The sequence below is a fragment of the Xenopus laevis genome, chromosome 2S, assembly GCF_017654675.1.
Source record: "Xenopus laevis strain J_2021 chromosome 2S, Xenopus_laevis_v10.1, whole genome shotgun sequence".
In the NCBI taxonomy this organism is placed as follows: domain Eukaryota; kingdom Metazoa; phylum Chordata; class Amphibia; order Anura; family Pipidae; genus Xenopus; species Xenopus laevis.
In genome coordinates, this window is record NC_054374.1 from 63,457,491 (window position 1) to 63,472,967 (window position 15,477).

A 15,477-nucleotide genomic window follows, 5' to 3' on the forward strand; every position below is an offset into this window, starting at 1 on the left:
TTCCCCGATCGAGATCTGGCCGAAAGTCGGCCAGATCTCGATTGGATGGGACTAAAAACCCCGTCGGATCGCGGCCGCATCTGTTCGTTGATGCGGTCCCGCGATCCGACCACCCGTAAAGCCACAGTTAGGATCTGATCGTTGGGCTCTAGGGCCCACGATCGGATCAGCCCGATATTGCCCACCTCATATCTGGGAGAGAACCGCTCGTTTGGCAACATTGCCAAACGATCGGATCTCTCAGTGTATGGCCACCATAACCTGCCGGTTTTTGGCCAGATGTTGGTTGGGGAAGCCTGTCGGAAGGCCCCATACGCAGGAAGATAAGCTGCCGAATTGGTCTAAAGGACCTGAATCGGCAGCTTAAATCTGCTCGTGTATGGCCACATTTAGGGCAGATTTATCAGTGTGAATTTAGACCGTACCACAGAAAAACTCACTTTCTATTCATTCCTATAGGAATGGCAGTGCTGTGACTTAGGCTATCACTCCAGTCTCAAATAAATATAAAAGTCAAAAAAATCCAGGAACTCTGTGTTCCACTCCCTCCTTCATTTCTGGTAGTCCGTTCTCCTTCAGATAAGCAGTGATTATTTTTGTAGATGAACCAGCACTAAATAAGCTCGGGAATAGACAGAAAAAACGTAATACCTGTATACAGTGTAGTAATCCTTCTTTTATATTACACCCTTCTGTGGGGGAATTCTTTTCTTTTCACCTACAGGGTTAATTTGCCCTTTAACCAATTATTTAAAAACAGTGACATTCTGCGGGTTAAGAATGGATACTCACAAACGTTTAAAAGAATTGCTAGCGTTGATACAAGATTGCTCCACAGTTGCAAACATCAAATGGCTCTAGAGAGATGTGCTCAATATAGTGTAAAAAACCTTTTTAATAGAGAATTTCATAAATAAAATTTCACTCACATATGTACATGTTCTCCGATCCAGATTTCGCTCTGCCTAAATATATTTTCTATGATCACAAGAATAAATTGTTTTACCAGGTAATCACAATGATATAGGATTGATAGACAAGTATCCTCTTTCTTTCTTTCTCTTTTACTGCCCTGCAGTGCTGTGACTTAGGCTATCACTCCAGCCTGCACCGTGCCCTTCGTACCTTCCTCTCTGCTGAATTCAACTTGCAGCACTCAAAGCAGGAGGGTCTTGAAGCTTTGGAGAATGCAACAGAAAATCTAGATGCATCTACAGATAAACAACGTCTGATGGAGTCTTCCAACAGTGTCTTTTGCCCACCAGTAAGGTTTGAGTTCCAACCACACATGGGAGACATGGTTAGTAGTATTTAAACACTTGTGTATTAGAACATGTAAGTGTGAACTAGGGTGATGGTGCCACTTTTTGCTACAAAGCATCCAAGATATGAATGTATATACAGCTTTATGAATTTTACAGGGCAACTTTTCTTACATAAACTTGATTGTCTTCCTGTTGATTTTATATATATATATATATATATATATATATATATATATATATATATATATATATATATATATATATATATATATATATATATATATATATATATATATATATAATCTTCGTAGTTTTTGCTCCTGACGAAGATCCCTGTGGGGGGCCGAAACATTGAGGCGTAATAATAATTTTTTGTTTGTTTTTTTTCACTAAAACCCTGTGAGTGCCGCAATCCTTGTTCACTATATATATATATATATATATATATATATATATATATATATATATATATATATATATATATATATATATATATATATATATATATATATATATATATATATATATATTATATATATATATGTATGTGTGTGTGTGTATATACACACACACACACACACACACACACACACACACACACACACACACACACACACACACACACACACACACACACACACACACACACACACACACACACACACACACACACACACACACACACACACACACACACACACACACACACACACACACACACATTCTAATAGCTTAAAGAAGAATGAAAGCAAAAGATTAACCATAGGTCTACTGCACAGGTTCTCCTACCCTCTCTCCACCAGTACCAAGAATACCAACTAGAACAGCCCTGTACAGGTTTTGAAACATTTCTGCATGTCTGGCTGCTTCCATTTCTGTTTTTTGCTTTCTGGCTGCAATCTCTGACCAGAGCATGCACACTTGAAGTCCTTTGTGTCCCCTACTTCAAGTGCATATGCTTCTAATTTTCAATCTTTTTTTATTGTCACATAAGTAAAGTGAATTCCCTTGATTTTATCTCCATTGATCGAAAGTTGTGGAACAACATAATTGAGTCCATCACTCAAGAGTAGAAACCTAGTGGTTTACATAATGCAGTTTCTGGGCATAACTCTGATAAAGGTGTTTCTTTGCTGAGAAAAAGTCCTACAGTTATTTTTGAAGTTTAATATTACATGATATTTTATCACTGCTTATGAGACTTGCATTATTTCTTGTATACAGTGCAGACGCAGCAAAACATTACATTAGGTTCCTTAGAAAAAATCCACCATTGTTTTCTTATTTATGGAGTGTTTGAAGACTCTTTAACCCAGAAAGTGATTATATAGTGAATAAATCATCCCCTCTTGTAAACTATAAGTATATTATAAGTTACAGAGGAGTTTCATGACCATATAAAAGCACAAGGCAAAGGCCTAGTGTTTTTATACAGGTCATGGAACGCCGAGGTAACTTATAATATCCTCATATTTTGCAACAAGGAGTACTTTATTTTTTATAATACAAAAGTGAGTCATGTGACAGAAATAACATCACTACTCACTGTTTATAACTGATGACATCAGTACTCACCGTTTATATAGTGAATAAAGAACCCCCTCTTGTAAAATATAAGTATACAGGTATAGAATCCCTTATCCGGAAACCCGATATCCAGAAAGCTCCGAATTACGGAATGACTATCTCCTATAGACTCCATTTTATCCAAATAATCCAAATATTTAAAAATCATTTCCTTTTTCTCCGTAATAATAAAACAGTTGCTTGTACTTGATCCCAACTAAGATATAATTAATCCTTATTGGAAGCAAAACCAGCCTATTGGGTTTATGTAATGTTTAAATGAATAGATGGAAATTTTTCCATGTCTGTGGATGTTTCTTCATAGTTTCATGTTCTTGAGAAAATAAATGTATCCATTAGAACGCTCTCCTTTATCATGAGTTAGATTAACTTCTGCTTTAATCAGTCATCTGAAAAAATATAATCTAAACCACTGGAAAATATGTTTCCTGTTGCTCTACCCGCCTTCCAATGCGTGCTTTTATAAGGACTATCCACAGTGAACTGCAGGGTTGCCATCTTTTTAAGTCTATATTTAACCATAATAATTAAGCTTAACTATACCATTGTTGTCTTATTATAAACGCTACACAATCATTCTCACCTATTTGCCTTTTTGACCCAATCTGTTTCTTCCAGCTTCTGCTCATCAATCATGTTACCATTTTTAAATGTAACTTTTATCAGTCATTTGAAGACATGCTTTGCTCCCAAAATCAAAAAGTAATCCCTCTATCCCTCTATTCCTCTTAAATTTGTGATTATCCTATTTCTATTCTTCACATCTGCTTAAAATTGACTTAAATGTTTATGATATACCATTTTATGTCCATGTCGGATAACCACCTTGGGCAGTATAAATTTGGTTTCCAGCAATTGCATTTTATAAAAAGCCCACAGCAGGTTTGCAAAATAAAAAAGGTCAATTGACAATTCTCTTCTTGCTGATTTTAGCACATACCATTATCCTCATCACACACCTATGCTCCTAGATGATTTTGAGTCCCATAACTGGTTTTCAGCTTGAAATATGTTGGGTCATTTTAAAATGCATCTTCAAAACGTTAAAGGGATTCTGTTGTGATTTTTATGATGTAGTTTTTAATTACTAAATTTTACTGTGCATATTGCACTTAATTCATTCTACCATTTAACATGTTATTCTTGAACCATTAAATGTTTTTTTTTTAGTTGTAACATTGGCGTGTAGGTAGCCATCTCAATGCATTGTGCCCGATCTGTGCTTTCAAAAGAGCCTGCACTACACAATGGTACTGCTTTCAGATAAGATATTGTTTCTTCTACTCAGTGTAACTGAAGGCGTGGAGGTTGCCTTGTGTGTTTTACTACTGATTATTAATCCCTTATCTACCAGTACGGTAGGGCATGGGATGATTTTTAGCAATGTAATAAGTGACTGAAGCTTATCAGAGCCGAAGTCACATGGCTGACGGAACCCAATGTAAAACTTCTAAATTAAATTTAAAAATATCTGTATGATCTATTAAAAACAGATTTCAATTCAGGATTCTGCTAGAGGAGCGCTAAACAGTTTGTAAAAAAAACATTTTTCCATGACAAACTCCCTTTTAGCTAAATAACTGTTCGTCATTACCATTCCTTTCCATCCTTTTTAATGATAATAAATGTCTGGTTCTTATTTGAAAAATCTAATTATCAGAAGACTAATGTTTTTGTTATACTGCAGCAATTTTCTTGTACTACCCTTAATGGTTGTTCCATTGCCATTACTAATTTTCTTTGGGATAAAACTTCAAACTGTTGTTTTAACAATTATTATCATTTTATCATTTATTCAGAGCATAACGTTTGCTTTCTGCTCTGTAGAATGTAAGTTAGTGGGTATTCTGTAGCAAAGATCCTGATTTGTTCTTTTTTCTGATGGACAGGTGCATCCTGCTATATGTCAAAGCTTATATCCTTTTACGACAAAGGAATCTGCAGGAATTCTGTTAGGGTTTAAATGCTACTGTTGGTTTAGAAGTATCTTTATTGATATATATCAAATTTAAATTTTACTCCATAGAGTATTTCTTTTATCAATCAGACAGCAATATAACCTGTGGACATCAGCAATAGTACAGTACTTTTCATGTTTGTCAAATTTAGCCATTTACACAACTTTGTCCTATACAATATCATAGATTTCTTTACAGTATCAGAATTCACTATCCTTATTACCCAATATTACTCGCCTGTTAACATGCATCTATAGTCAGCATTTTTAGACTTTTAGTTTATACAAAATTGGCATTTTATATTGAATAAGGAAGTTTATCAGTCCATCTGGCAGGCTGTGATGTTGTGGTAAATAAAGAATGAACTAGTCTCCATGATGATTAGTGTAAATAAACACCTACTGCAGCTTTAAATAAAAGAGACACAAGCCATATTGCTTTTTTATGTTCTTTTACATCCTGTAACTCTTTGAAACTATGCTAAAGCCATTATTTGTTTTGCAATACTTGCACTTACAGTGTATGCGTTTATTTACCTAGGTCGCCCAGCTCTGTGCTCAGCAGCCTCTGCAAGGGGAACTGGCACAAAGGTGTCAGCAGCTGCAGTGTCGTTTGTCTACCCTTCAGATTGAGAATGAGGAGGTAGGTGATAAACTTGGATCAGGAATATCAATTTCTACTTCATTCATTCATTTATTTTTTCTGTTTGTATCTCAGTTAATAAGCTTACTGGGACCGATTGGTAATATTTGTGGCCATTCTGGCTATTAATGTACATACTTATGTCCTTATGCAGGTGAAAAAGACCATGGAAGCGACGCTTCAGACTATTCAAGACATGGTCACTGTAGAAGACTTTGATGTATCAGACTGCTTCCAGTATAGCAATTCCATGGAGTCTGTAAAATCAACTGTGTCAGAGACTTACATGAGCAAACCAAGCATTGCCAAGCGCCGTGCCAACCAGCAAGAGACCGAGCAATTCTACTTCACGGTCAGTGGCAGTGCCAACTACTTTTGATGCTAGATATGTTTCTTAATTTTATTATCATCTTTTAGCGTTAATACCACAAAAAAAGGAGTAGGCTTAAAAGTTTTTCAAATTATTTTATGCTTTATTAAATTATTTAAAAAGAAAAGAGGGATTCAGAGGTGGGAACTGTACTCCTCATACCAGGCCCGGACTGGCAATCTGTGGGTTCTGGCAAATGCCAGAGGGGCTGCTGTACGGCTCCATAAAAGTTACCATATAGTGGGCTGGTAGGAGGCTTTTTGGGCTGGTAGGAGGCAGTTTGGGCCTCTGTGTACTTGGAATGACAGGGCCTATTTTGACTCCCAGTCCAGGCCTGCCTCATACTCTTGGATGCCCACACCAGACCCTTTCTAGCTAAAACATGTGCGGAATCAAATTGGAACTTTGGAATCGCTGATACATGAACGTAAAAAAAAGACTGTATTCTCTATCTTTTCCATAAATTTTCCAATTAGATATATGAATGCAATCATCATTGTTTATTTACATAGCGCCTGCAAATTACACAGTTCTTTACATTAATATATAAGGAATAAGGATCTTACAAAAAATGGTTAACAGGATAAAAATAGCATCAGAGTGTTTTCGGGTATTTTATTACAGAAGTTTGTGGAGAATTTTCCTTTTTCCCCCATTGATAAACATGCCACTAAAAACAGTCTCTTACATTATAAACACCGCGCCAAAACACAAGCCTATATTCAGCTTATGATATTGCCATGTGGCTTATAACTAATTTTCTCCTGTCTTCACATTTATTTGTATTTGCGGCATGTTGCTTGTGTGATTATCACATGACTGATTTTAAAAGAAGGGGAAGTTTGTTAGTTATCTGTTTCTAGACACAGTACAGCATATTTATCATGAAAACAAAGTGCTGAAAGTGCTACTGCTGTATTTAGCAAAATACTGGACAACATTGAAAGTGTTGGCATTTTTCCTCACTAATGTCTGAGGTGTGAGTAACAGCCAAGTGATAAGTGTTAGCAACAAAGCTCCAGTTCTAAAAATAGCAAAGCGCACAAGCTGACAACATAGCAATGCTCGGCACTTCCTATTAGTGTCACTATATCACAGCTAGAATTTTGTGTGTGTGATTTTATGAGCAGCTAGGCTTTGCGTATCCCGTGTGGCAGTTATATGAAAAAAATGCATTTTGAAGTGTTAATTACTTGTATTTGTGCCAGACATGTAAATGTACATAAAACAACAAGGCGCTCAAGTTTTAACAAGAATAAAATTGGACCAGTTTTAAAGGCTAAGTAAAGTACATGTAAGTCTCGGCAAACTATTTTCATTTGTTAAAAGTAGGTTTCATTTTGTCCTGATAAGCATAGAACGTCACATTTCCAAGTTTAGATTTACATATATATATCACATAGCAGAAAAAGCCAATGTCAGATATTTTATTTCTGAGGCCCATAGAATAAAAAGCAAGTGAACATGTTTGTTAATGATCAGTTTTTTTTCTGTGCAAATGAAAATTAAATTTTTTTCCCTTAGTGCAAATGTTTTTTTCTTTTATTCCCCTGCATTTGGGTTTCTTATAAAAATTTTAGCTATTTGCTAAAGGAAATTTCGACCTTATTTTTATTTATTTATTTTTTCAACTAAAATGGTTTGCAATAATGTAGGCTATACGTTTATAATGGTTTAGCCACCTCAGAGCTGCCAACCTAGAGAGAATGCCAGCTCAAGAGAAAAAGTCAAAGAAATGTTATTTTTATCTAGATTAAAAATGTCTTGTGGGTGTCTTCGAAAAGTTCAAACCACATACATTTCTTGTGTTTGTTTTGCCCTTAGGACAATGGCATATGTGGGAATGCTCACTATTGCCTCTCCATTGAACACGTATTATAAGCATGTATTTTTATAGCACCAACATATTACTCAGCGTTGTACAATGGATGGGTGTTTGCACTAAACCTATTGCAACCAAAAATACAACTGATACAAGACTAAGGGTGGTGGCACCCTTGGCGATTCCGGGGAGATTAGTCGCCCAGTGACAAATCTCTTCTTCAGGAGACTTATCTCGCCGAAATGCCTTCCCTCCGGCAAGAATGTGAATCGCTGGTGGGATGGCACACAGATCACTTCGGTTTTCCAAAGTCGCCTGAAGTTTCCTCGTGATGCAACTTTGGGTGACTTCGGAAAACGGAGGGTGCCACCACCCTTAAAGGAACAGTAACACCAAAAAAAAGAAAGTGTTTTAATGTAATTAAAATGAAATTAACTATTGTGCTGCACTGATAAAACCAATGTGTTTGCTTCATAAACTCTATATAGTCTAAATAGTTTATATAAACAAGCTGCTCTGCCAGCCATGGGAGCAGTTATTCATGCTAGAAAAGGCACAGGCTACACAGCAGATAACTGAGGAGTTCTGTAGTATACAATGGGGTTCTTCTGAATTTATCTGTTATCTGCTGAGTATCCTGTGCTTGAATGGCTGCCCCCATGGCTACACACAGCAGCTTGTTTATATAAACAATAGGTGAGTTTCTGAAGCAAACACACCAGTCTTAGCTCTTCAGGGCAACCGTACATAATAATGTCATTCCTTTTAAACACTTTCATTTTTTGGTGTTACTGTTCCTTTAAAGAGGGCCTTGCCTAACCAAGCATAACACTTGGATATGTAGCATTGAGCATTTCTGAATGATAATCTTGTGACCCTCACGTGCACTAGAAGGGTTCAGACAATTAACATTCAGTTCAATGGACAGGCAATTGCAAGTTTTTTTTACCCCTGTTAGTGTTAAAACATATTTTGCAAAACTAGTTGTGGCTGCTGAAAGATTAGCAAAATTTTGCCTGTGAGGGTTAGACTAATGAATAATTCAAGAGCTAGTTTTGCTTATAAAGGAAAACTGTGAAATGGAGATTAGAGCTATATGTGTCTGCTGGCAGAATGAAGGGGAATTTGATGAATACTTTTGTATATTGCTATTTTGGTGAATGAATAGAGCTGTCTGTGTTTGACGTCTGATTCAGTTTTAGCATCAGGATAACACACTCACACACTCGCACACTCACACACTCACACACACACTCACACACACACTCACACACTCCTGCAGCCGCTACATAAAATGCTCCTATGTGGTCCTCTTTTGTTTGTGAATTCTTTTGTATAGTTAAACTAGTAATTTGAATTCATTGCTGTCATGGCATGGTTAGACACATGAACAACACACACTTCTTTAAAAGCTAATTTACATGTAATTAATATATAAAGAAAAGTTTACAATTAAATGGATTTTGCTACATAAATGACCAGTTAGTACGTTATTTAAACATAATTGCTCTGTTAATTCAATCACAAATTTAAAATTGTTAACAGCTAGAAATGGTAAAGGTATTTCAGATAAATCTTTAGTGTACATTTTATTCTGCTAAATCTGCATGCATTTCCCTGATATGGTTTACATAAAATGAGGCCAGTAGCATCAGGAAAGACGCTGCACATTTATCAACAGGCGAAAAGGCAATTCTCCACAAAATACAAAAGTTTTTTCAAAAATTTGATTCGAGAATCATCTCCTTTGTCTTTTGTCTCAGCCCTTTTCATGCAAATACGACTGCCTTGGCTGCTATAATCCAATCTGATTCAGCAGGAGGTGTTACATTTCACATACATTATTCTGTATATGCTGCACTGCAAATCAGACGCTTCTTCAATATTCATATGCATGAAAGCATTTCCTCTCACCCCTAATAAATGATTAATTTCTTGTCTATCAAATTTTGAGTATATTACTTATTATATTTCCATCAGGATTGCACCAGATGTTCTTGCTTATAGCAAAATATTAAATTTTTGCCTTGTTTATTTAAATCCTTTTTCATATATTATTCACCTAAGTTTTGATAACCACTGTCTGTTCTGTTTGTTGAATGCATTAACATTTTCTAACAAATCTACTTCCTGAGGGCAGACTTGGACTTCTAAAATAAATATACTAGTCTTAGTATTTTGACCCAGAGATTTCTCTGAAACCCTTTTGTCTGTATGACAGCATTCGCGTTTGCCATAGGCATTTTTTTGTGATATCATTGAATAAGAAGTGCATTGGGTGGAGAAATGTGTTTTAACCTTTGTGATCAAAACTAAGCATGTGCCATAGCCCCAAGCAGTGGCGTAACTAGATATTACTGGGCCCCACAGCAAATTAATATTAGGGCCCCCAACATATCTAGAGGTTGTCCTGTATTTCCAGTATATAGTTAAAATGCTCATTAATTAGGGCCTCATGGGGCCCCCTATATCTCCTGAGCCCCTCTGGACAACAGTCAAAACATACCATGTGCCATGGTAACACAGGCATGTTAATGCAAACTCCTCTTTCCAGATGAGTATCCCACACATCAAAATTAAACATGTCACACTTGTGCAGAAGTACACAGCACAATTTTTTTGGAACAACACGTCCGCTGCTTAGCTTATAAAACAAACCTACAATTCCTATTTGTCCTGCTTAAATAACATCTTTTATTGAACAACCTCTATAACGGTGACATTCAATTTTTGGCATTAATTAGTACTTTCTAGGGCAAGTGTAATTGAGAAGGGATTTGACTGAAGCGGATGGAATATTGCTTTTAAATGGTTCTCGTCTCATTCTCTTACAGAAAATAAAAGAATTTCTAGAGGGGCGAAATCTGATCACAAAACTGAAAGCCAAGCACGACATGCTGCAGAAAACCCTGGGAGAGTGTAAGTCTTCTTTTGATGTTGACCAGCTTTACCTGGTTAGAGGCATTGAATCACTTTGAAAATAGTACAAGGAGAAGAGTTGAAATCCTTTTAACTCTGCAAACTGACTAGTAGCCTTCTCCTTGACATATTTAACACATAATAAAGTTATCAAAAATAAAGATTATCCAAATCAATTTCTTAAAAAGTTACATATTATGTCATAGGATAAACGAAAGGGTGCTGTAAGTCTGGCTGCTCAGATTTTAAAACACAGTCCTTTTGCTCATGTGCTGAGTGTGAAGATGGGGTTCTTTCCAGAAAGCATGTGCAATCATGCACGAGCAAATGTAGTTTAGTCAAATATTTTACACTCGCCTCTTGAGTGTTGAATCCAGTAAACTGAAAGTTAATTAATGTTTTGTCATTTAGCATGAACTTTTGTACCTTTTCCTTTTGGCAGATTAAAGACTGTGCTATGTTTTCTAAAAAGCCATGTACCTTAAACGACTAGTTAAATGGATACTGTCATGGCTGCCTTCACACCAATATTACAACTAAAAAAAGAATATACTTATTTGCAGTTTAAACAGTGTGATTTAGACATAAAAACTACACCATAAAAATCATGACAGAATCCCTCCTTTACATTTACTTTTGATATAAATGGTCTTTTTTTTAAGATTTTGAGTAGTTTAGCATTTTGTTCAGCAGCTCTTCAGTTTCGATTTCAGCAACTCTGGTTGCTAGGGTCTAATTCAGCCAGTCAGTGGTTTGAATGCGAGACTGAAATATGAATAGAAAAAATAGAAGAGGGCTTGAATAGAAGTAATAAAAAGAAACCATTACAAAAAGGTTGTTGCTGCACAGAGCAATAGTTCTTGCATCCCACATTGGATGACCCTCATTTCAAAGGTGGAAGTAGGCAGAAGAGTAAAGCAAACAAACTATAAAAAAAAACATGAAGACCAACTGGAAATTTACCAGCAACAGCACATTCTATAAAATTCTAAAGGTTAGCTTTAATGTGAAATACCCCTTTATTCACACTCCCCCATCTAAGAGTAATGATAAATGCCATATTTTGTTGAGCAGCTGTTTTTTTAAGTAAAAATCTTGACAGCAAAATATAATGTTCTGTGGCCAATAGTGGGGCAGAATGGCTGATACAGATGCACCCAGTCCCTGCTGAGACTGAACTGTTATTAGGACTAGGCTCAGAGTTCTTAAGCAGAGTTTTGATTTTCTCATGAGCTAAATAAAATTGTTTTCTGCAGTATTGCTTGACTGACTCAAGCTCTACAAATACATTTTGGATTTTCTCACAGGATTTTTTTATGGTCATCTGGTGGTGGAATTAGTGGCTAGCAACTTCTTCAGACAAAGTGCATACAGTATTCTCTATTTTGTGATTTCCATTCACTACAATGGGAATTATTTTTAGCAATACTGTTCTGGGGCTTTGGCCCACACTGCTCAAACATTCTCTTCTCACAATCTTTTTCTTATTAGATAAAAGTTTATTTGGCAACTTTTCTGCTATACAGTGGACCACTATTCAGTTTAATTATTTTCCCATATTGTTTTATTTCTTTCCTCCATACTTTTTGCCTTATGTACACAACTCCAATCCTCTACCCTTCTGCACTAAATTCTAACTTTCCTCTGGTAACTCTTCAAAAATCCTGATAAGATCCAAATGGTATTAATGGTAGGGACCCCCCCTTCCTCAATTTCCAAGCAGGAGCCTTTATATATTGGCTGAAGTACAAGTTCGAAATGTAAGCGTCACTCTCTTTTTCAGTACAGGTATGGGACCCATTATCTGGAAACCAGTTATCCAGCAAGCTCTGAATTAAAATCAAATTACCTATTTTTTTTCAAAATTCTATCCTTTTCTCTTTAATAATAAAACAGTACCTTGTACTTGATCCAAACTAAGATATAATTAATCCTTAATGGAAGCAAAGCAATCCTATTGGGTTTATTTAATGTTTACATGATTTTCTAGTAGACTTAAGGTATGAAGATCCAAATTATGGAAAGATCCATTATCCAGAAAACCCCAGGTCCCAAGCATTCTGGATAACAGGTCCTTTACCTGTATAATAATAAATAACAATTATGTGATGCCAAGCTAATAATTGATTATTTTATAGCATTGTCCAGGCCAACTTAACTAATTCCCTAGAAACAATTGCTCTGGCAAGTTATGATGCAGCTGCAAGCCAATAGTTTATGCTACTCAATTTAATATTAATGTGATAAAGGTGCAGATTATGTATGTTTCAAACATACACCAAGTCTGTCATACAATCCTATACTTTAGTTCCCATAGCTCATAACTGCACCAGGGTGTCAAAAATATATGTGCATAATTAGCATTTATTTTAAGTAGTGTGTTATTAGAGACAGAAGGACTCTGCTCTTTCCACATTTGAAGGTCCAGGCAAAAGAGAATATGTGGAACTCAAGGGATTCCAAGTAACATAGGACTGGTGATGATGTAGCACCACTTCCTACAAAGCGTGTAAGTGGCCGTGTTAACTAGGAAGTGAAAAACTAATCACCCTAAGAGCTATGGGTGGCCTGTCCCCCGTTAAAGTGGAGGAGCCTTAATTGCACTCCTTTTTCTCTTTAAGACTTCATCTTTGGTCTTGGCTTTAGCTTAGCTTTAGGTTTTAGCTTTATTCTGTCAAGCTATTCTTATGCATTAGATATTTCATATTTGGACAGTTATGTGTCTATATAAATACCTAAGACAAAACATCATTTCATTATATTACTTTATTTTATGATATCACTTCATTTTATGATATTACTTTTTTCCCTCTATAGGTCAGCGCACAGACTGTTCTCTAGCCAGGTCAGTTGCAATCCCATATCCAACTTTCAGTTATTATTTTGGATAGCATTAAAATGAAACTGCTGTATTTATTCACATGGAAATATAATGACAGGTTGCTGCACATGCCGTAGTCTTTACTGGAAAATACCTTCAAACTCTCTCTTTTCATGCTTTTATCTTTTAGTGGTCGTAGAATGTCTACCCTCAGAAAGCAGGTAATGATTTTATTTTTTATAGTTAAGGTGATAGCAATGTTTTGTCTAGTAACAGGCTTGTATCGCTCAAAAATGGAAGTTTCAAAAATGTAGTTAAATGTTATGTACCTCTTCCACAGAGTGAGGAAATGCTGAGTTTGAAATTACCATTTTGAGTCCTAAAGCGGTCACTGCCCGAAAGAGCTTACAATCTAAAAATATACATGCCTTTCTATCAGATTGAACAATTGCCACAAATTACAAGTGTAAAGACCTGAACAATGTTTGTTATATTTCTGTAGTGCTGTTACTATGCCCAAATCTCCCTTCTATTCATTTATAATACCCATAACCTATTTCCTAGTTCATATTTTAAAAGCTGTTGCTGTGTACCATAAGGGGAATTGGCCGTCACAGATCTTTCCATGGTTGCTTTTAACACTGAGGGAATTACACTGTTCTTGATTACACACTAATATAGCAGAGCACAGAAATAATAGACTGGCATGAATAACAGTTACATTAACATGCGGAACTAAGTAAGTGGAACAGTTGGATCAATAAATATGGATTTGCTCATATATGCTGATCCTCACATATAGTTTCAGTAGGGTTCATGACAGTCATGCACTTGTAATGTGTGTAATGTGGACAAGCATCCTTGCACCACTTATCTCTGTACTGATACAGATACACTGATACAGGGAACAAAAATGTTTATATACTGCAGAGTTTGCAGTGCACTTCATAAACCCAACTTTGTTTATTTCAAGGTTTGACTTTTTCTGAGCACAGAAATTGGAAATTAATGCTCCAGTACCAGCTGTATGTTTGAATAAGTTATTCTTTTTTCAGGATGCCAAGCAACCCATTCCACTAGTGGTTGAAAGCTGTATTCGGTTCCTAAGTCAACATGGTATGTCTGTTACCCTTACTACCATGTTACTCTAATTTGACTGCACTTCAGTACTTAACTAACCTCAAATGTTTTCACAGGTCTCCGGCATGTTGGAATATTTCGGGTGTCTGGTTCTCAGGTGGAAGTGAATGATATAAAGAATGCATTTGAGAGAGGTATGGGTTATATTCTGACATTAATTTTCGATCTTCCAAAGGCTGCAGTGGCCCAACGTTTAGATTTAGTCGGCAAACGGCACCTTGTAGCCTTTTTTGCTCTTTGCATACTGCATGGGACGTTGTAAATGACCCCTAAAATCTCTGGTTATTTATATAACAGCTTTTCTAAATCACTCCCTAAAGTATGGGCACTTCTGCTTTAAAGGGTTACAGGGTGGTGTCACTAATACTATTTGAGGCAGGTGAAGATGTACAATTCAGTTGCACTCAAAACTGACCATTGCTAAGGATTTATGTGAATTGGCATAGTGTGTGAATTTTTCAGTAATGAACAATCATAACTAGGCTTACTACTTAAAAGCAGCATTTTCTTTGTTTGATTACAGTAGAACTACAGCCTATAAATAAAGAGGGCCAAGGAAGTAAAAATAATTTCTGTTGTAGTTACAACATGTCACACAGGAATTTTGAATGAGCAGTCCTGGTGCTTGAATGCTGGTATTCTTGTTTAGGCCAGAACTAAAATACACACGGAAAGCTGAATAATGCATACATTGGAGGCCATCTTTAATGTACCTAGAATATTAAAATTGCACTCATAAAGGAAATGTTCACAACCTTAATAATTAGTGGCCTGAATCCTGACTTCTATGCATAGATATGCATAAATGGGATGAAATCCATTATCCATTAATCCATTAACCAGTCACCCAGAAAGTTCATAATTACAGGAAGGCATTCTCTCATAAACTCCATTATAATCAAATTTTTTTAAAAAATGATTTCCTTTATCGCTGTAATAGGATTTAGTCTGTA

General features: G+C 36.0%; 1 protein-coding gene across 7 annotated transcripts in view; it reads left to right on the top strand.

Moving 5' to 3' along the window:
- Positions 1-15,477, top strand: part of srgap2.S (SLIT-ROBO Rho GTPase activating protein 2 S homeolog) — a 113,004-nt gene that overhangs the window by 76,847 nt on the left and 20,680 nt on the right. For all 7 annotated transcript variants that reach the window (XM_041583880.1, XM_018249381.2, XM_041583881.1 and 4 more), the window contains 8 exons: positions 1,079-1,300; positions 5,351-5,452; positions 5,607-5,804; positions 10,479-10,563; positions 13,381-13,408; positions 13,575-13,605; positions 14,440-14,500; positions 14,581-14,658. In XM_041583880.1, coding sequence (XP_041439814.1) covers positions 1,079-1,300; positions 5,351-5,452; positions 5,607-5,804; positions 10,479-10,563; positions 13,381-13,408; positions 13,575-13,605; positions 14,440-14,500; positions 14,581-14,658 — 805 coding nt within the window. The remainder of the gene's footprint in view (positions 1-1,078; positions 1,301-5,350; positions 5,453-5,606; positions 5,805-10,478; positions 10,564-13,380; positions 13,409-13,574; positions 13,606-14,439; positions 14,501-14,580; positions 14,659-15,477) is intronic.